Source organism: Mycteria americana, chromosome 6 (genome assembly GCF_035582795.1).
Source record: "Mycteria americana isolate JAX WOST 10 ecotype Jacksonville Zoo and Gardens chromosome 6, USCA_MyAme_1.0, whole genome shotgun sequence".
NCBI lineage: Eukaryota > Metazoa > Chordata > Aves > Ciconiiformes > Ciconiidae > Mycteria > Mycteria americana.
The window spans coordinates 48,503,516-48,524,206 of NC_134370.1; the positions used below are offsets into that span (position 1 = coordinate 48,503,516).

A 20,691-nucleotide genomic window follows, 5' to 3' on the forward strand; every position below is an offset into this window, starting at 1 on the left:
GAAATAAAGCCCATTACTGTGGGGGGAGAGGCTGCTGCAGTCCCTTGAAAGCGGCCGCAACAGATTTGAGCAAAAAAGCTGCATCTATGTATGGGGACAGCTTGGTTTTTGGCTTCCCAGGGGTGGTCAGGATGAGTGCAGTGACCCAGGGGTGCAGTATGGGCTCCTGTTCCCTGCAGAACCGGCCTTCCCAAAGCCCAACCCCAAGCCGGAGCTCTTCCTTAGGCTGGAAAATATCCCATTATCCACTTTGATGGCTGCCTTTCATGTCAGCAAGCTCAGAAGTGAAGTCTCCAGGCAGTTGGGGGCTATTTTCAGCCCTCACCAAAGCGAGACATAGCGAGATGGCTTCTTCTAGGGGGAAACTTCCCAGCTGGATTTTGCGAGCTGGAGGGATTGGGTGAGCTCGAAGGAGTTTCTTCAAAACACAAACCCCAGCAGAGCCTCTCATAATTCAGGTCAACTCGAACAGGAGCCGTGGGGAGGGTCAGAACCAGAGGATTAGAATGTGAAGCTGAAATTCTGCTTCAAACCCTGGCTCTGGCCAGAGCAGCTACCAATCATCCTTCTTGGCCAAAAATCAGCAGGATGCATAGCAGAGGTACCTGCCATTCTGGGTCGCTGGCCAGCCCGTGTCCTTGTTTTATTTGCTGATGGTTTCTTTATTGCTTCTTGGAGGAAACACGAGCCCTTTGCCCCTTCCTTTGCTGTCTCTGGCAACTCTCTGGTTGCTGTTTTGGGTGTTCCTGAACAGGTTTTGGTGTCTGGGGAGAAGCTGGGGATGGAGGACAGGGGCATTGCCAGGATGCTGTGGGGGAAAGCTCATTAATTCATATATGATGTCAAGAGAAAGACAACGTGTTTTCCCAGTCCAGCTCTGGCTGCATTCCTCATCACCCTCCCCATGGCCACAGGCTAACCCCAACGAGCTGGATCTTGTCCCTGCGAGAGCAAAGTCCGTTAATTCATCATTAATAACTAGGTTGGTGGTGCAATTAATGACATCATTAATAACTTTGTTATTGGTGTAACAAACCCATTTTTACTAGTTTGAATGGTTTCTCCCTATTTGCGTTAATAATCATTCCCATCTTCATGAATTTTACGCTAAAAAAACCAAACCCAGCAGGTTTTCCTGCTAAATAATAATAGCAAAACCCCTCTGGGTGTGCAGAGGAGCAGCAAGGACATGGCCCGTGGTTCTCCGTATATCAGCGGTGGCTTTTATTACCCCTTACCCGAGCAAATGGGAGCGGAGGAATTGCCCCTGTCTCTGTTTACCCCTGTTTTATGGAGGTTTTCCATCCATGCGCCCGAAAGGTTAATACAGCGCTTACTGCCGCCGTCACTTAGATTTATCGGAGAGCATGAAATAAAGCTTGCACGGCTGTAAATTCATTCTTAATAGAAACATGGGGGAAGAAGCTATTACCCTTGTCCGTACAGCCCTGGCTGCAGCAATTGGCTTTAAATCCCTGGCCCCAAGGTGAGTGGCTTTGCCCTGAGCTGTGCAGGAGCCTGAGCTTTGCATCCCCACACCATGCCTCAGTTTCTCCTCTGGCTGCTTTTGCAACTTGTTCCAGGGCTGCAGGTGATGGAGGTGCCCCCAAATCCGGATCAGCTGAAAAGCGTCTGCTTGTGCAGCTCTGGCTGCTCTGAATTTTTGCCTCATGCTCTTCCTGGCATCCTTCGGGAGGAGTTATTAAAGAACAAAGCTACATCTATTAATCATGCTTTTACAATGAGGCCAGGCTGTAAAGAGCTCATAAAAATAAGTAAGTAACCAGCTGTTGACACATGGAGTACTGGCGGGAGTGGAGAGGAGTTGTCCCATCCCACGTCTCCCCATGCCAGAGCTGGGTGAGCCCGGCTGTCCCCTCTCTGGGATGTGGGATGGGCACATCCCATCCCTTGGTGGCCCTTTTTGTGGAAAAACAAGAGGTTAAGGCTCCCCTCGGGGTCCCAGCGCTGGGGGTAGGAGGAGATGTGGAGGAAGATGATGCATCAGCATCATCAGCCCCATGGTCCCCTCTGCAGGGCTCTTCCCTCTCCCAGCTTTGACAAGGGCTGAGATGTCCCAGTGGGGACCCAGACGGATGCTCTCTGGATCAGAGGCACTGAACCCTCCCAGGCTCTGCACATTGTGGGAACATATGCTGATCCTCCAGGTGATGCCATGTCCCTTGGGTCCTAAAAACTAAAAAAAAAAAAAAAAAACCAAACCACAAACCCCTAAATAAATAAATAAAAAAAAGTAATTCAACATAATTTGGGTGAAAGGCTTTTTTCCTGCTATGATTTGGGTTGAATTCAGAGTCTTTTGATCCCTGCTGTTTCCTCTTTGATGGGCATTTTGCACAAGCATCCCTCCCCTCTGATAGTGATTCTGGGTGGCAGCGAGGGTCCCAGCTCCGGGGTGACACTCAGGGTGGCACTGGGAAAAGTCTTGAAATGGAGCATCTCTGACCTGGATTAAAAATAAGGAGTCATGGTGGTGGTTTTTTGCTGCCAGGCTTGGAAAAAACACCGTCGTGCCCCATTGTGCCAGGGATGCTTGAGGGCTGGCAGTGCAAATGCATCTCTGCGGGAGGAAGAGCCGATGGGGAGGGCACAGGGTGTTTGTCTCCAGGACCAGGTGCTGCACCGACCCCTTTGGATGCTGAAGGCTTCGGCAAAACCTGGAAGCCAAAAAAAATGCCAAGGGTGGATTTGGAGGCCCAGATTCCTTCATTTTTTAGAGAAAATCCACCTTTCCCCCCCCCCAAATCAGGGCTGCAGCTTTTGAAATGCAAAGCCAGAAGCGGGTACCTAAAGGAAAGCTGGAGACGTTTTGTGCATCAGTTTAAAATGATTGCAAGGCTTCAGGGTCACTAATATTTCCCCTGGACCTGGTATAAAGGATGGAAATTGGGAAGGGGGGTTCCTCACCCTGACTCCTCAGCACTGGTGTGGTTTTGCTCTCTGCAAGCCCCCCTCGATCCATGTAAACCACTTGGGCCATGTGCCAGCCGGGGAGGTGACAGCTCCGGTGACATCCCTGCTCTGCTCAGACATTGAATATGGCAAAGCGGATCACACCATCTCTTTTTAAGCCAAACAGGGATAAAATGTCCCAGGGAGGGACATTTGCCCTACCCTGGCCCAGCCACCTCCCCCCCAGCATCCCCACATCCCCATCCATCCCCTGGCCACGACCTCAGATGCGCTGGCTCTCCCCTCCATATAGGCTTCCCTCTCTTGGCACATATATACATATAATATATATATGTTATTGTTATTATTTCTCCATGACGGATGGTTTATTGATCTGAAGCTTCTGTCCACAAAAAAAACAGTTTAAAATTCCCTGAGCCTTGAAAATGACGGGTAGGTAGTTGGGACATTTGTCTTCTTTGCCACCTTTTCATGTTAATTTTATTATTAGTATTGATTTATTTAAATATATATTTATATATTTTTTTTTTTCTGTCCCTCCCCAGGAATCCCCCCATCCACCCACCCTCCCCAAATCCGTGCGGTGGAGCTGGCGTCAGTTTTTATTTTTAATTTTCTGCTTGGCCGGGATATAAGGCAGCACCGTCTGGGTGCTTTTATCAGCTACGGTTTGCGTGCTGCTGTTCCTCGTCAGCCGCCGTGCTGGGGGTCCACCACTACCACCACCGGTGGAAGGATGCTTTGAGGGTGGCCCCGCCAGCACCTTGCGGCCGGGCTCCTCAGGGCCATCATCCCCTGGGGACACTGTGCTGTCACCATCCCGGTCGTCATCGCAGCACAGAGCGTGGTAAAGCACCTTGTCGCTGAATCGGACCCGTTCCCGTGTGCCGGCCGGCCTGTGATGTGGGATCTTCTGGCCGGCTGTCGCACCAAAGGCTTCCTCGCTGGATGAATCCGGGGTCCCACCACCCCGGGGACCATTGGTGATGGGGATCCCCCCGTTCATCAGCCGGTAATCGGGCTGGCGAGCCGAGGGGGGCTGTGGCTGCGGCCGGGGGGGCTCGGGACCATCTCCTGGGTCGGAGGGTGTGGAAGCATCCAGGAAGGAGCAGAATTCCCAGCTGTCGGAGAGGATGTCGGAGGCGGCGAAATCGAGGGGTCCCAGCTCGAAGGCGCCTCCCCCCTTCTCGCTGCTGGAGGTGCTGCTGGCTGTTGCCGTCGTCCAGTCGTCCGGCTCCAGTTCGAACTCGAAGTCGGACGTCAGTCGGTCGATCTGGCTCACTACCTGCAGACAGACAGATGGATGGATGGGCAGAGAGAAGCTGCTGGATGGGACCCTCCTGTTTTTGCTCTGTAATAACACATCTCTAAATCTCTGCCATTTCCCCCGGCATCACCAGTGTGATGAGTTGGGAGGTCTCAGCCCAGGTGGAGCTGCTCCCGGAGCCACTCAGCAGGGACCGAAGCCCACCTGGCAGCACAGCCACCTATGGGCCCCAAGCAGGCGGTGAAGCCTTGGGTGCCCCTGGGTGCTCAGCGTGGCAGGATGGGCCCTTCCCAGGGTGGCCCTGGGGCCTGCCTTGTCCCCCGGGACCCTGAGTGCCACTCCAAATCCCTGCACATGTGGTGTCCCTTGGTGACTTGCACCCATCCATGGGGAGCCACCAGCAACCGCCACTTCCTCCCCCTGGAAAAGGCAGCTCTGCAGGTGGGGAAACTGAGGCAGGGGTGGAAAATGTCCCAAGGCTGTGTGACAAAATGCAGAGCAGCACAGGAAGGTCGGGGGCTGCGGGGACAGCACTGTCACCCCCTGCCCTGGCTGGGATGCTGGCGGGCTCGGTCCCCAATCTGCCATCTCTTGCAAGGTGCTGAGTATATCAAGGCCCATGGTGGCTTGGGGACGGGGTTGTGGCCCTGCCACGCCACAGGGGACAGACCTCACATGGGGCATGAATAAAACAAGCCCTTAAAAATTAAAAATAATAGATGTAATGTCCTAGCTGAGGTTCAAGCCACGGGCAGGGCTGGAAGGGAAAGGAAGGGAGGAAGGACCTCCTTCCTCCTATGGCTCCCATGGACCATGGTCTCCATCTAATGACCTTGCCAAGGTTTCGGATGCAAGAGGCTCATCACTCACCTTGAAGTCTTTAATCCCATCCAGCTCAAGGGCTGCCCAGCACTGAGCACAGCACTAATCCTGTGCAGGGTACCCCAAACCCACCGAGCACCCACTGCTGTGGCATCTGGCTGGAGCCATTGCTATGTCTCTGGGAGCATCGTGGTGTTTCTTGGCTGGTGTTTCTGCATGTATATATGTGTGCAGGGGTGTGTGTGGCTTTATTTTGTGTGGGAGGCAGAGCACGATGCGAAAATTCAACTCAGCGGCAGTTTGAAGTGTGTATTTTTGGCAGGGTTGCTGGCTCGCCTCCCCTCCCCTCTCTGGGGGAGCTGGCAGAGGGCCTGGCTGGTCCCAGTGCTGCCAAGCAGGAGGTGGGCAGTGGCAGACAAGCGGGGGGGGAGGGGGGTTTGGGGGAACCCCTCGATACCCCTCGTACCTGTTCGTGCAGCCGGTTGATGCATTTTGTGCTCCCCCCTCCCCAGCATGGGCATCTGCTGGCATCGGTGCCCCCCGGCACCCCAGGGCTGTGTCCCTCCTGCTGCTCCTTGGCCCCCCCATCCCACACATGGAGCATTTGGGAGTGAAAAACACCCTGTGCTTAGCTTTTTCCAGGTGGTTTCTCCATGCATAAATGTTTTTTTTTCTGGTTATTTTTCATTATTGCCTTTCTCTCCCCATCTTTTTCCTTCCACTGCCCTTCTGCACATCCTTTCCTGGTGGAAATCAGCCACAAATTTCCCAAAATAATGGAGGGAAGACAAATCAATGGGCAATATCTTGCCAGACATGTTTTGTTTCTTTCTCCTCATGCTACCGAAAAGCCCTGCCAGACCTCCACCTGTCCCATGGTTCATCAATGGGTGTTGGACCTCCTCATCCACCAAGGATAATTAATCATGGCACATCTCTGTCATTTTTATGCTGCTGTTATCCCATAACTCTATTTTTTTGAGCACTTTTGCTGGGGGAGACTGAGTCCTTGGGCTCAGACACCCCATCCCATCCTTGTGTTGGGTGGTCAAGGTGGGCACCCCAAAGCTGCTGTCACGGTGCCAGGTTGCCCTTGGTCTCTGCATCCCTTTGCCAGATGCTGGCATGCAGAGGTTTGGGTCAACACCATAAATCACTAGAAATGCACCATAAAACATGGCTCAGCAGGGCAGGCTCCTTGCAAAGCCCTCACAGTGGATGAGAAGGTGTGGGCAGAGTTAAGGGTAATTTAATATGTCTGGGCATCTGAAACCAGGAGCCTGGGGGTATGATTACGCTGCCAGCAGCTGAAGTGGCTCCATTACACTCTGCTGACCTAATTTTAATAAAATTCCCATATTCGAGCTCCAAATTTTACTTGTTTGATAACCCTGCGCATGCAGGTCTCCTGCTCTGCCAAGCTCTCAAGGAGATGGTGTCAATCGTGGGGGACCCCGGCTCCCCATTTGCTTGTTGGGGGGATCCAGCCTTAGGCACACAGCACCCCCTCTTTTAAATCAGCTGCAGGTCCCCGCAGGACATGTCCAAGCTCTGGCTGCAGTTAGGACCATTTCTCAGGCCACCAAATGCTGCGTGACAACCTAGGGACAATGTAGATGAGCATCTCTGGAGGACAAAATAGTGTCATCTCCATGGGGGCACAACCCCAGGCGGCACAGGGGTCCGATACCGTTCGGGTGATGGTGATGGGGCTGGATATGTGCGTTTGCTGCCTGCTGCAAACACAGAGCAGAGCAACCGGGGATACTTGGGAACAGGGAGACCCTTTCTGAGATGGGACCGGCTGGTGTCACAAGGAAAAGGCAGGTGGAACGGCTGGGAATTGCTGCCTGGGAGCGCGTTAGACACGTCGGCAATAAAAGATGCCAAAAAACATCTTTCCAGGGAAAAAAGGGTGCAGCAGAGCCCAGATGAAGTTTGGGTTGGAAATGAGAGGAGCACTCCACCATGAGACCTGAGCACATGGTGATGGGCGCTAACACACCTTAATGGCCCTGATCAGCCCCACCTGGGACCCCCACCCCACCTACCCATGGCCCAGGAGTCCATATAAGATCAGCCCAGGGCTAGGAGTCCTATCCTGAGCTGTGCTGTATGGGGACCTGTCCCTAGCCTCATGAGTGGTTTCTCTCCTGGATAGACCTCTTGAAGGTATGTTGAAGCCCATCCCTGGTCCTGCCTCAGGGAAGGACCTTGGACCTACATTGTGGCACTGTCACCTGGAGGGACTTTGGGTCCCCAAAGCAGAGTAGCACTGGGGACAGTGAGCTAAATGCTTCTTATCCCAGGCAGCAGAAGGCAACAGGCTTTACCTAAGCTCCTCACCTATGATCACTGACTTATTTTTCCTGCCTCCTTGCCCATGCAAGACCTCCAGAGAGGACAGGCAGGGACCCATCTATTCTTCAAGCTTTGGCTTTGAAGGGTGCTGGGGGCAAGCTGGGAGCACCTGCAAGAAAGTCTTGAAATGAGAAAAGGCAATTTCTTCTGTTCCCCATGTACCATGAGATTTCTCTTTTTCCCCCCTTTTTTTTTTTCCTCTTTTCTTTGGGGGAGAAAGGGTGAAACTGGAGGAAAAGAGAAAAAAAGATGATGTGACCTCTTCTTTCTTGGTGACAAGAAAGAATTAGGAATAAGGACAGGAAAAGAGCTGTTCCTGGGAAACACCCAGCTATTATTATTTTTTAATAAGGCAGCAAATGATTCTGCTGAAACCCTCAGCTAAAATGAGATCACCTCTGTTTTCATGAAGGCTTTGTGATTACAACACTGGGTTCACAGTGAGCGTCTCCCTGGGCTTTGAGTTGGGTCTCTGTCACCCAGGGTCCCAGGTCCTCCTCATCCTCATTAAAGGGACCTGCTGTGATTTGGGCTGGGTGGGTGCCAGGACGAGTCACATCTCCATCCCAGTCCTTGTCCCCATCCCAGTCCTCACCACAGCACACAGGGATTAGTGTCACATCAGTGGTGGCTCGGGGCTATTTTTAGGAGCATTTTCTATTTTAAATGGGGGGGGGGGAAGCGGGGGTGTGTGTTAAATACCTATGTGACGCTTGGTACCCGCTGAGGATTTAAATGTAAAGTAGGATTTGGTCTTTTCTCCCCTCTTTTCTCCTTCCTGAGGCACGTTGTCAAAGACTTTTAGCTGAGGCCATCACTGCTGGCAGAAGGGGCCAGGGTGAGAGCGATGGGGAGGGAGGGAGGGATGGATGGACCAGACCTGGGGTTGGGTGGTTTGGGGTGAGACCCTGGTGATGCTCTCATCCCACGGTGAATTGGGGTGGGTCTGTCCCCCTACAAGCAAGCAAGGAGGGTTGGGGTGTCCTCAGCATGTGCTGGTGGTGCCATGGGGGTGACCGAGAGATGATGTGTCCCCATCCTCCCTTGCCTTTAGATTTCACCTTGCTGCAAAGAGCCATCTTTTTGGTGACAGCAGAGCATCCCTAGTCAAACTGGGAGTACCTGGCAGCAGGAAAATAAGGAGCAAAAATAATTCCCCTTGACCTCATGCATGGTGTCACCAAGAGACTGCATCCTGCTGCACCCGAGTGCCCTGAAAGCAGGTGCTGGGTGGCCAAGGGATGCTCAGCTCTCGCCCAAAGCGAGAAGCTTTGAGCAGCTGGAGGATGAACTGGAGTGAGGCGGAGGGATGGGCCCACATCCCAGTAGTACCCTGTAGAGATGGGCACCGAGCAACGATGCACTAAACTGTGGTGCCAACTACTTCACCCCCGCCCCAAAAACCAGCTCCCACCATTCAGCCCAAATGGGAGTGCTGCGTGCTCCCCTCACCCTGCATTACAGTCCCCGCACCCACGGACATTGCTGGCAGACAGGAGCTTTCCAGATAAAAGCCTGGGTGCCCCAAATCAGGTGTGTACTTGCCCAGCTAAGGTGGATGTTGAACATCTGGAGCATCATTGTTTTTAACGAGACTTTTGGTTATCAGCTGCAAATCAAGCACAGAGGTTCCTGGCTTGGTGGCTCCAAGCTTCCACGTTTTGGCCATGCTGTTTCCTATCTAGGAGCTAAACCTCCTGAAAGCTCAAGAAGATGCTGGAGAGCCGAGGGATGAGGTGGGAGGACAAGAGGGGACTTCAAAGGCTTCGTGGCCAGTAATTGGTAATGCATATATTCCTGAGGCTGGGGAAGGAACTGGAAGATGCTGGGATCAAAGTGGTGCAATCTAACGGCCCCTTCATTCTGGCACGGCCTTTGAAGCAGATGGGCAAAGCAGATCAGTGCTCAGGGTGGGTACCACTGGGCAAAGGCGGGGTCTGGGGTGGGGAGACCAAAGTGGGGTGTCTTTGCTTCGATGATGTGTGTGTGTGTGTCCCCTCAGCTGCCCTCTGGTGAGATGCAACTCTTTCCCCAACCCAGAGCAAAGCATCTCATCCCCAGCTGGCCTGGAAGAGGAGCAGGCATTTTTGTGCATGCCCCCCAGACCCCATGCTCCCCCAGCTGCCAGCTTGGTTCCCATCCCCGTCACCCTGCTGCACACCTCCAGCAGCACATTTTGGGGTCCAAAGCATCTTCCCATGCTACACAGCTGCTTTCTGAGGCTTGATCTGACCTGCCTGGCCCCGCATTCTGCTTTGCTGCCAGCTGGCACATGGAAGGGATGTGCAACAGGACTGTGTGACCCATGCAAAAAATCCCCAATCCTATTCCCAAAGCGTCCCAGAGGCATTTGACACCACCACCTTGAACTGGGGGACACCACCACCTCCCTCCACTGGGGAAAAGAGCCACCCCAAAGCCTCCGGCAGAGCCCCCGTGACCCTACAGCCAAACTCTCCCAGAGCAGGGACTTTCCTGCATCTCCCAAACCACTTCCTGGCACAGGCATGGTGAGTAAATATTTAATAAGGAATAAATGATTAATTTGAGCTCACAAAGAGAAGCTGGGTTACAGGGGCCTCTCTCCCCCGAGCTGATGCTTATAAATGAGTGTGCTGCGGATCTTGGGATCATTTGCTAGATCATCAGCTGCTAAATAGTTCAAAATCATCGTGCAGATCTCTAAAACATGTTATTATTAGAATAATAAGCCGCCTTCTCCCTGTGAACTTTCCCAAGCATTCCTAGCTAATCACCTATTGATTCCAACATTAAGGTATTTATTTTCATAAGGAGTTGCAGGGAGGATTTTCCTCCTGCCGCAGGCTCAAAGGGGACCCCTTGGTGCTGCTTCCCTGCATGCTGCTGGGATCCCAGTCCTCCCATGTCAGGGGGTGCAGGGGTGATGAGGACCCTTCCCATGGGATTTGGGGGGTTTGCACATAGGGAGACTTGCACACATATTTGTTTTTATTTCCACCTCTGAATATACCCCATGGATGGCTTCTGACCCCCAGCACTAATCAAAAGGATCCCCCAGGTTGGGAAGGAGCTCAGCCTTGCAGTGGAGATGGCTGGGACCTCCTGGGGTATCTTCTTCCCTGTGGCATCATCCTTATTCCCATGGGAAAAGGCCGAGGCTGGCAGGAGGTATGTGGGAGGGCAGGCAGCATGGCAAGTGCTCAGCGGAAGCGCCTTCCCTGCCTGCCTCCTGCCTGATTTCTACTTCCAGTGTGTGATTTCAATCAAAGATTTTAATAATAATTTTCCCCATACATAATACAGCCCTGTCTTGGAGTGCTGGGGAATAATTATATACACAAAAGGGAAAGAGGGAGGGAGGGAGAGTGGGAGAGGAGAACTGGTAAAACAGCATCCTGAATCAAACGGACATCTGGAATGACAGCCTTCAGGTGGGAACCTCTTCCAGGAGCTGGGGATGGTGCCTGAACCAGGGTCTGGTCCCACACCGCATTCCCATGGATGGGCCAGTGGAGCAGGGCTACCCTGGGGTCCCCCACTGAAGCCTCCCCCCAGAGCATCCTACAATCCCAGCTGAGTCTGGGACTCAAAATCTCTGCTGAAGCAGGGACAACCTGGGAGAAAAGCCTTATGTGACCCAGAGCTGGCTGTGCCTGGAGCTGGTGGATGGTTTTGGAGCAGGCATCATCCCTGGGTGAAAGCCCTCCTGCCCCACACGGGGGTTTTGGGGGTTATTTTTGTCAAGGTGGTCATGACCTGTCTGCTTCTTCCAGACCTGCAAAGTCCTGGTACCTAGCTCCTCATGCAAGGAGAACCTGGAAGGAGCAGGTCCAGCATAACCCAGTGAAGGTTTTCTGGCTCTGCAGGTGCCTCTGATGCAGCAGGATTGGGTCCACCCCTGCCCTCACCAAGCACATCCAGCCCTGTGCCCTAATCCACCTGCAAAGCCCTGAGCAGAGATGGCCACAGGGGTGGACGTTTCCAAAGCCTCCGTGGCATCTCCATTGGAGAATACACCAATATCACAAGTACCAGGGCCCTGTGGGCACTAATGGGCTTTAATGACCCTGAGCAACCCCTCCTGGGACTGCCACCCCTAAGCCCATTTAGGCTTGGGGTCATCAGTCCCTGCCTGGGACTACAGGGCTGCCTGTCCCCAGCCTTGTACCCATGTCCTGGCCCTCACCTCCGGCTGAGGAAGAGCATCACTATGTCCAAGGCAGACAACCACAAGGGCTTATTTTTTTTACTACTTCTCTTTCACCAATATCCTAGAGCTTACAGCTTGCCAGCCTGGTGTCTACCACATACTTTTCTAGGTGGGCTTGAAAGAGATTTCCATATAATGTGCTCCCATTGAGCTTGCTTTGGGCGATCCAGAAGACAAAGGGTTGAATTTCCAAAGCCTCTAATGCCCGACATCTGCTTGGTTTTGGGAAAACCAGACATTTGTTTCTTTGGAGTGGCTGGAGCCCAGTTTAGCCTGGTTGAACTGCTGTGTTTTAGCTCCAGAGCCTGCTCTTGTACTGAGGTTTTATGCTGTTTTGTATAAATCCAACTAATTGCTGCAAAGTTATATGGGTATATTGTAGGAGTTGTTGAGAAGGGTTGAAGTTCAGGACCCACCTTGTGGTGGGGACCTCGTGGCTGGCTCTATGCTGACCTGGCCATGTTGTCCCATGATGTGAGGGGCTCTTCCAGGGTAGCTATAGGATCCAGCCTGGGAGGTCACTGGTGCCTAGGGATGTGCCAGGTGCATGGAAAAATCATCTCCAGGCCTCAGCACTTCTCAGCACCTTCTGGAGAAGCCATCTCATGGGGCATGGACCCCCTCCCTGGCACAAGCGCACTGTCTCCCTGGGGTGAGGGATAGAGGATGGATGTCCTCTGGCCACCCTCTGCTCCTCAAAGCACAGGGACCTGCTGCACCCATCTCAGCTCTTCCACCCTCCAACATTATTCCTCCTCCTTTGAGCCTGCTTTCCAAAACTTGTCCCCAGGGAATATAGAGCCCTTTACCCTCCCCTGTGTCCTCAGGCCACCTTCTCCTCTTCTCTGCTCCAAGACACGCTGGTACAACCTGACTTGGGCAGCCTACAAAGGATGCTGCAGGGATGCTCAAGATCCTTCTGGCCTCAAGAGCTGGATGGGGACCTGGTGGAGCCACCTGGAGCTTGGTGGGAAGCACAACCCGGCCTCAGCTGTGAAACAGTTGGAGATTTGTCTCATCTCGGTGGTCCTTATCCCTCCGCATCCTCAGCAGAAGGGATGCTCGTATGATTGTGGTGGTCCCACCTGGCCTTAAATCCATGGGCTCAATAAAAGGGGCCAATTGCCATCATCCTCACTTTAATGGCCTCTTTAAGCTCCTGGAGGAGCATGAAGTGAGCTCAGGCTAAATGGAAAATAGCTCTGCCTCCTGATTATTACTATTATGACTTTTTTTTTATCCATCAGAGACTTGTTGAAGGGGTTTTGGGCTCCCCCTTTGGTGTTGTGGGAATGGGGGGGTGTGTGTTTGCTTTGGGTGGCTGGGTTTGCTTTCTGGTGCAGGAAGGACTGGCAAAGCCATGAGAGAAAGGAAAATCCCTAGGGATGCTATGGCCAGGTCGAGCCCTTGCGGGGACCAAGTGGGGCAGTGTGGCGGGATGTGGCATCCCCCCAGTGCTGGCTTTCCAAGTGGGATGGCCTCCCTAAAATCTCCTGGAGTGAGTGGATCCATCCCAAAGGAGGACACTGCATCCCAGGGGACGCTTTGGGCTGGAATATGTCACCTCCCTGACTACGGCCACATCTGCACTGAGGATGATGTTGGTCCACTGGCATCAGTGCTCTCAGTGGCACCCAAATGTCACCAACCTGTGTGGGCCTGCTTCATGGTGGCCCCATGGCACAACCTCCCCCAATTTCTGCCCTTCCTGGGTGGAGATGAGGTTTTGTACAGCTCTGGGTATAACCTCATGCTCTGCTCAGGCCACGGAGAGAATGCAAACACTCACCTGCTCTATTGCAAAAGCAAGCTGCCGCACCATGCTCAAGGCTACCACATGCTTTCCATCCACCACTTCCCCCATCACCTGCAGAGATGTCCTAAACTACCAGCCCCATCCAGGTCCCCTTCCCCTCCACCTTGGAGATGTGTGACCCAAACACTTGAGCCACAGAAATACTAAATTCCCCACTAAACAGACTCTGCTGTGCCTCCGCACCAGTAGGAAACTCCAACCACACTTTATATGTGTATATATATTTTTTTTTTTTTTTGCAGGAGCAATGGACCCTGACAGCCAGGCTATGGGACAGCCAGTCCCTTTGGCTCCCTACCCGCCCCATGGACCCCCCCTCTTCGCACCCAGGGCTGATCCCATATTTTTAGTGCTCTCTGCAATGCCAGAGGGACCCACTGTCCCCTCTCCATCCACCTCCCTGGTTTGAAAGGGGCCTAGAGAACACCCCCCAAGCCTCCCCCCAAGGCAGAGCAGAGCTGACTGTGGCATGGTGCTAATGGTACCGTCTTCCCCCAGCCTTGGTGTGTGACCCCACGGTGCTTCTCCCACCACTGGCACCTGCAGGGCCGGTGCCTTGGCTGGGCCCCCTGGCCCAGAGCAAACCTCGGTGTCAAGGTCAAGAGCAATTTTGCAAACCATGTCTATTTTTTTCTCCCCCCCTTTTTGAAAATCCTATTGCACATCAGCTGGGCTGTGCCACCCCAAGTCCCTCCTGGGGCTGATGGGTTGTGGGTGCTGAGCTGGCTCTGCTCCCCCAGCCTGGCCCCAGAGGCAGGGGACAGGCAGGGGGACGGGGACAGGGTACCCCCATTTGGGGCCATCAGCTACCGCGACCCGCGCAGGGATGCGATGGCACCCTGGTATGCTTTCCTACCTCCCGGAGCTCCTTGGCCACCTCCTTGAGCTCCTGTAAGATGCCTTCCAGTTGCCCAATCACCATTTTCATCCGACTCCGGATCCTTTCCCTTTCGCAATTACTTTTGCTGCTGCTACAATTGCTGCTGCTGCTGCTGGGGTGGTCACTGGGCTGCCTGTCCTGGCAGGTCTGGGAGTCCATCCTTCCCTACCGGCCTCGGTTCCCGGCCCCAACGGCTCTGTCCATCCTGCTCCCCGCTAGCCGGGTGGCCTGGTGTCCGCGCAGCCCCTCTCGGCCAGGGAGCTTTCAACATCTTAACGTTCCCCTGCCTCCAAGAAAGTCCCAGCCGCACGCTCGCCTCCCTGCGAGGTTGGGGGGCTCCGGTTTGGAGCGGGGAGCAGGGTCAAGATGCACCATGCGGAGTCGGGAACACTGCAGAGGGGGCTCAGCCAGTGGCCGTGGGGAGATGTGGGGTGGCCATGGGGCGAGCAGAGGAGGCGAGTGCTGCCTGGTCAGGCGAGCAGGAGGAGGAGGAGGAGGAAGAGTCCCTTGGATGTCCCAGGAAGCTAAAATCCAGCAGCTCACGCCTTGCCTGCTCCGCGATGCCGGGGAGGGGGACGCGGGGCTGGGTGTTCCTGGGGGGCGATGCTGCTCCCCGTGTTCGGCCCTCGCTCCGGGGCCGCCAGCTCCAATGCTGTGTGGTGGTTGGGGGGGGTCTCCCAGCTGGGCACAGGCGTCCTGGGGAGCCCAGGGTCCCCTCCTGCAAGGACAGACAGACAGACAATGTGATGGAGACATCCCTTCCAGAACCAGAAAGCTGGGGGGGGGCCTGCCCACTCTTGCCTTGGCTTGATCTCAGCCCCAGCATGAGGACAAGCCCCTGGGTACCCCCACAGTGCCCCCCCCTAATTGAGTCGGGGGCAGGATGGAGCCTGGCACTGTCCCTGGCACCCTCCCTTTTGTCCGTGTCCCCCCCCGTCCGCCCCCCCCCCAGTTTGAGACCTGGAGACAGCACAGCGGGGTCTCGCTGAGCCAGATGGATGAATAGACAGCCAGACAGCCAGACAGCCGTGCAGCTCAGGAACTTACCGTCGCGATCCAGACCACCGTTGGCTCCAGTCCAAGCTCTTCCTTGTCCTTTTTTTTTTCCCCTTCTCCTTTTCTTACTTCCTCCCCCTCCTCCTCTTCCTTCTCCCTCAGGGCTTTTGCGTGGCACAAGAGGAGTCCGGGGGCCACTTTCCTTCGGTCGCTATTGGAAGGGGTGAGACGTTACCAGAGGTGAAAGCCCGCCGGAGGGGGGGGGGGGGACGGACGGGGACGGACACATGTCCCGGGGGACTCCTCCGCTTTGAGGGGGGGAGTCAAGCAGCCTCCTCCCCCCCGCGGGGACCATCCCAGCGCCATCCTCCTCCCGGGTTCAAGCCCCAACCCCGCCTCGGCCGAGGAGCAGGGGGGAATCCACCTTGCCCCCAAATGCCCCTCACCCTTCCCTCGAAGTCAGGGTAAAGCAGCACGGGCGGAGGCGGATTGGGGGGGGGGGCGCTCCCCCCAGCCCGGGGGTGCGCACAGGGAAGGGGGGGTCCCGGCATGCTCGCATCTCCATTCCCGGTACACGCATCCTCCATCCCGGCATGCTCGCATCTCCATCCCCGGTACCCGCATCCTCCATCCCTGGTACCCGCATCCTCCGGGGCACCGGGGATGGAGGATGCCAGTACCCGCATCCTCCATCCCCGCTGCTCGCATCCTCCATCACCGCTGCCCGCAACCTCCATCCCCGCTGCCCGCATTCCCCCAGCCTTCCCCCCTCCCTCCCTCCCTCCCTCCCTCCTCGGTGCCCCCGCTGCCCGCACCCCCGCACCCTCTCCCGGTGCCCCCGGGACCGACCGGCGGCAGCGATGCCGGCTCAGGGCCGGCCGCCCCCTGGGCGCGGGGCGGGTGGAGCGGGGCGGGCGGCGCCCGGCGCCCCGGGCAGAGCCATGGGGCGGGCGGAGCGGCGGTGGGCGCCCGGCGCCCGGCCCCCGGCCCCCGGCCCCGGCCGCAGCCTCCCCGCTCCCCGCGGCTCCCGGTTCGGCTCGCCCCGGCGGCTGCTGTGTCAGAGAAAGGGGCCGAGCCTCCGCCGGGCGGGGGGGGCTTAAAGGGGCCGGGAGCCCCTTGCAAGGTGCGGAGCGGGGAGGGGGGCAGCGCCCAGGGAAACCGAGGCAGCGCTGGGGGGGGTGGGGGGGTGTCACTTGCTTGGGGGGGGGGCTGTGCCTCAGTTTCCCCAGCAGGTTCCCCCCCCCGAATAATAGGCTCACTAAGGCTGGTCCCTTCTGAAGGCAAAATGTCGTGTGTGTGCCCCCCCCCGGCTCTCTGGGTCACATTTGAGGCCAATTTCTGCAGGATCTGTAAAACACCACCAGCGCACCCGGGATGCAGGAGCATTATCCTAGCAAAGGTCCCTGCTGCAGGACTTGCCTGGGCAGGAGGAAAATAGCAACCACGGGCCTGTGTGTGCGTGTGTGGGGGGTCTGGTCCGGGAGGGGACCCCAACGAGGGAAGGGAATTGGCCGAAGCAGGGATCCAGCCTGGGAAAATCCAGCCAGCAACGGGAGCAAGGAATGTTTCTTGTCCTAGAATTGAACCGTGACGGTAGGTGGCAATCCCAGGTCTGCAAGAGGCGAGGTGGCGTGTGTGCGTACGTGTTATTTATTGCCTCCTACCGGGTATATTCAAAAGTGCTGAACACAGTTTTTGGCGTGGACCCGAACTGACTCATCCTTTAGCAAGCACCTCATCGCGAGACGATGCTTTGGGGGCTCCTCCAGTTCCCGCAGGACATTTGAGTCGGGGTCCAGCATTGGATCCCTGGGATGGCAGGAGTGCTGGGGTGCATGGTGAGTGTCGGCGAGCAACCCCTCAGTGCACAGCCTTATTGTAATGATATTTTCCAGGGTAACCGCATGGCTGGTGGGAAGTTTTCAGCAGGAACCTCCTCCATGCAATAATTGAGACCTAAAGCTCAGCCGGGGACAACGCAGCCACCCAGGTCCTCAACAACCACGACACTCTCTCCTCCACTCCCAGGCTTTGATTTCCTCTAATAGCAGGTTAATGCCAGCTCACACTCTGCCTCTGCCGTTAACCAGGCAGAGATGAAAATCAGCAGGGATATTAGGACAGTAATTTGGGGAAAGAGTGGAGGTGGTAAAACTGAGATGGAAGTGCTGGTCCCAGGAAATCCACCTTGGACTGGCAATGCGGGTCTGGTGAAGTCTCACCTCTGAACGTGCACAGCAGCTCCGGCAAAGGTGATAAAAGATATCAAATGATTTTGGCCAGAAGAGGACCTGAATAAACTACAGTGGGGGATAAAACAAGCAACTGAGACGTGGTCTGGGGAGGAAACACCGGGGAGTCCATGATCTGCTCTTCCCCTCTCCCATAGGCATCTGCTCATCACCTCTGTGATGGGTACTGGCAGCGCAGGGAGTTTTGATCCACGCCAGGCTGATAAAAGATGCCCAAAATACTCATTACCAGCATTGGAGAGCAGGCTCCTGAGTGTTGATGCTGCCCAAAAACCCGCCTTGGAAAGTCCTGTCCATGGCGGTGAAGCTAAGGAACCAGAAATGGCCCTGCAGGGATGCCCAGAGCCTCCAGTGTGAGGTCGGAGGCCCAAGCCATGTTTCCTATGACCTTCTGAAACCCTCTGCATGGTGTCTTGAGGATGTGAAATGAAGGGATGCCAGCAAGCTCTGCCCCTGGAAAGGGGACAGAAAGGCTCAGCCTTTACGAGACACCTGAGAAGCGAAGCCCACAGCATGCCCCACCCTTTGCTCCTGCTTTCCTTTGCTCCAAAACCCAGGATGGACACCCTCAGCTGTTCCCATGCTGAGGGGCACCCCTGGCCCCCAGCACCCCCAGCACTGGGGGGCAAAGCAGTGGCTGTGGAGAGGGATGTCTGTCCATCCTGCCTCTCTCCTGCTGTGAAAGCCGCCATGTTTCCAGCTGCTGTTGTGCAGCACAGCCCAGCTGCTGGTGGATTCATCATTTGTGGAAGAAGAATAGAAAGAGGGTGTTGGTTTTTTTTTTTTTTAAATTCATTTTCTGCTTTTATTTGCTGCTTTGCAAAGCCTAAATTCCTCCCTGCGAAGATCTCGGCGAAGGACACAGCTTTCAGTGCGAGCCTCCCCGAGGATGCTGCTTCCCACCTGTGCACCACAGCTCAGATTTGGGGGGGTCATGGACCACCCCACTCTCAGCACCTCATGTCCCTTCTGACTGATCCATGGACCCCATCTCCCTGCCAGATCCTCTCCTACCCGATCTCCCCTTTCTCAGGGTCTCCCAGAGGAGTTGGGGGGGATCCCCAAATGCTGCCCAGCTTTGGTACCTCATTGATGGAGGGTTGGGGTTTCCCCGCAGGAGGGACACTGCTGGAACGAAAAGGAGAGAGAGGAGCGGTTTTATTCCCACCTCCCTAATCTCTCTCCCTCCCTCATTCTGCAATCTTTATTTATGCCTTTCATTAGATCTGATTTACCAGGGATTTTCCCATTCCAGCAGGAAAACTGCTGGGAGGGGATTTCTCTGCAAAGCTTTCGAGCTTGCAGGCATTTTATTTGCCAGGGTCATGCCAGGCTGGGTCCTGTAGGGTGGCTCTCAGCTTGGCAAGGCTTAGCAGGGGACCCCCATGGCATGGGGTCCCCTCTGTCCCCCTGAAATCTCCTGTCACGGCCCAGGAATGGAACTGGTCCCCATTGTCATGCTGCTGGCAGGTGCCCTTTGCTGCCGAGCCCGCTGATGTATCGCTTCCCCGCCGTGACTCACTGGCACAGATGTAATTTCTAATTAAATAGTGATTCTTTTCAGAGCCATTTATTTCTGTTTCTTTTGTATTTTGATTGGAGTGTCAGTCAGTTTTTCACCAGTTTGTCAATTCCTCTTTCCCTAAAGATTAGCTAGGAGAGATGTGAGAATACAGAAATACATGTTAGCAGCACCAAGCCCGGGAGTGCCTCGGGTCCCAGCCGCCTGGCGAAAACCTGCAGAGAATATTGTAAGAAACTGAGAGGGAGAAAGAAAATAATTCCCTAAGAAGCCTTTGCTTCGAGCAATGTTTCGAAATCTGCTTTTTTTCCCCATTTCCATTGCCCTTCCCTAGCCTGCAGACCTGCAAGTCCCATCCTGCTGTGTTCCTGCAGCAGCAGACGGTGCGTTCTCCTGGGAGAAATCCCATGGGATGCTTATGGTGAAACAGCCTTCTCCTGGATTGACTTTATCCTTGGACCATTTGAAACATGGGACGTGGAAATTCATCTCTGAGATGCTCCAAAACGTGGTCCTTGATGCTCAGCACGTGGTTTGGGGGAGAAGGGGGCTCCTCTGCCTGCTGGGGTCTTAGCTCCCTGGGGCAAGGGCTGGGGTGAAATCAAAATCCTTGCTCTCGGTGGTAATTAAGGATTTTTTGGTGAGATGGTCCATGATAGGCTTTTTGGGGGGGCTTGAGTCCATTGCTCACCAGGAGAGCCCAGCAGCTCCAGTGCTGTGTGCTCTGCCTGGTGTTGGTGTCGTGGTTGGCACCCTCTACACCATGTCCATCTCCAAGCCACATCACGGAGGGTCCAAATCCCTGAATTCCCAGTGTCCACTCATCCCAGCGAGCAGAGCATCCTTGGGTTTCAAATCACAGCCTGGCTGTGGTGGGGATGAGGAGTTGAAACTGCCGCTGGTTTTGAGCAGCAATGGTTTTGCTCAGCTAGCATGCTCAGGCCATATGCTGCAGCCAGGTGATTTCAGGTCCACTTGTTGCTTTTAAATGGGTTAAAAAAAAAAGCGCCCATTAAAATGGAGTGGCAACATCGGTGTGACCTGTAAAACCATACGTTTTGTTGGGAACTGGATATGGGAAAATTCACGACTGCTTTCCAAAGATGCTTTCGAAATGGGAAACTGTGCCTACCCTGAGAAAAAGGTTATATTTTAATGAATTTGTGTATCCTGATGGAAAATGTGTATCCCATCATGTGGGGCTGTTAGCCTGTATTATATTGATTTGTCCAGCTCTTGTATTAGGTACTGGAGCAAATCACCACCCCAGCTGACAGCTCAAATAAACCCCAAAAGCACTCAACCTCCCTCCCCAGGGCTTTTAGCCCAGACACATCCCACCTGGGGAGGGTAGGACCATCAATATAAAAGGATTCAAGAGGCCTCAGCATCCCTCTAAAGGGTCTCAGAGCAATGGGTTTTCTTCTGGCTTGGAGGTTTTTGGTGAGGGAAGGCTGTCCCCATGCAAGTTGTGGAGGAGCTAGCACCAGTGAGCTGTTAATGTTGAGCACTGACTGAGATGTTAATAGAGTTATTGCTGCTGCAGGGCTGGGATGGGGATGGATATGGGACTCTCTCCATCACCAGGTCAGCTAAAAGCCCTGTGGAAATGCTGCTCTTCTTAATATTAAAAAACTTGGTCTCAGGTG

The 20,691-nt window shown here is 54.7% G+C and overlaps 1 protein-coding gene across 1 annotated transcript; it reads right to left on the reverse strand.

Moving 5' to 3' along the window:
- Window positions 1-3,509: 3,509 nt before the first annotated feature.
- Window positions 3,510-14,986, reverse strand: INSYN1 (inhibitory synaptic factor 1). Its single transcript, XM_075504172.1, has 2 exons — window positions 14,249-14,986; window positions 3,510-4,219 (listed from the first exon to the last, which is right to left on the reverse strand). Exons 1-2 carry the CDS (start codon window positions 14,429-14,431, stop codon window positions 3,530-3,532), a joined length of 873 nt encoding a protein of 290 aa, XP_075360287.1. The 5' UTR covers window positions 14,432-14,986; the 3' UTR covers window positions 3,510-3,529.
- Window positions 14,987-20,691: the final 5,705 nt, after the last annotated feature.

What these genes read in the sequence shown, in the direction of transcription:
- INSYN1 (XM_075504172.1), bottom strand. Translation starts at nt 14,431, where the DNA reads ATGGACTCCCAGACCTGCCAGGACAGGCAGCCCAGTGACCACCCCAGC. An exon ending in TGGCCAAGGAGCTCCGGGAG is followed by an intron (nt 4,220 to 14,248) that starts GTAGGAAAGCAT and finishes GTCTGTCTGCAG; the next exon opens with GTAGTGAGCCAGATCGACCG.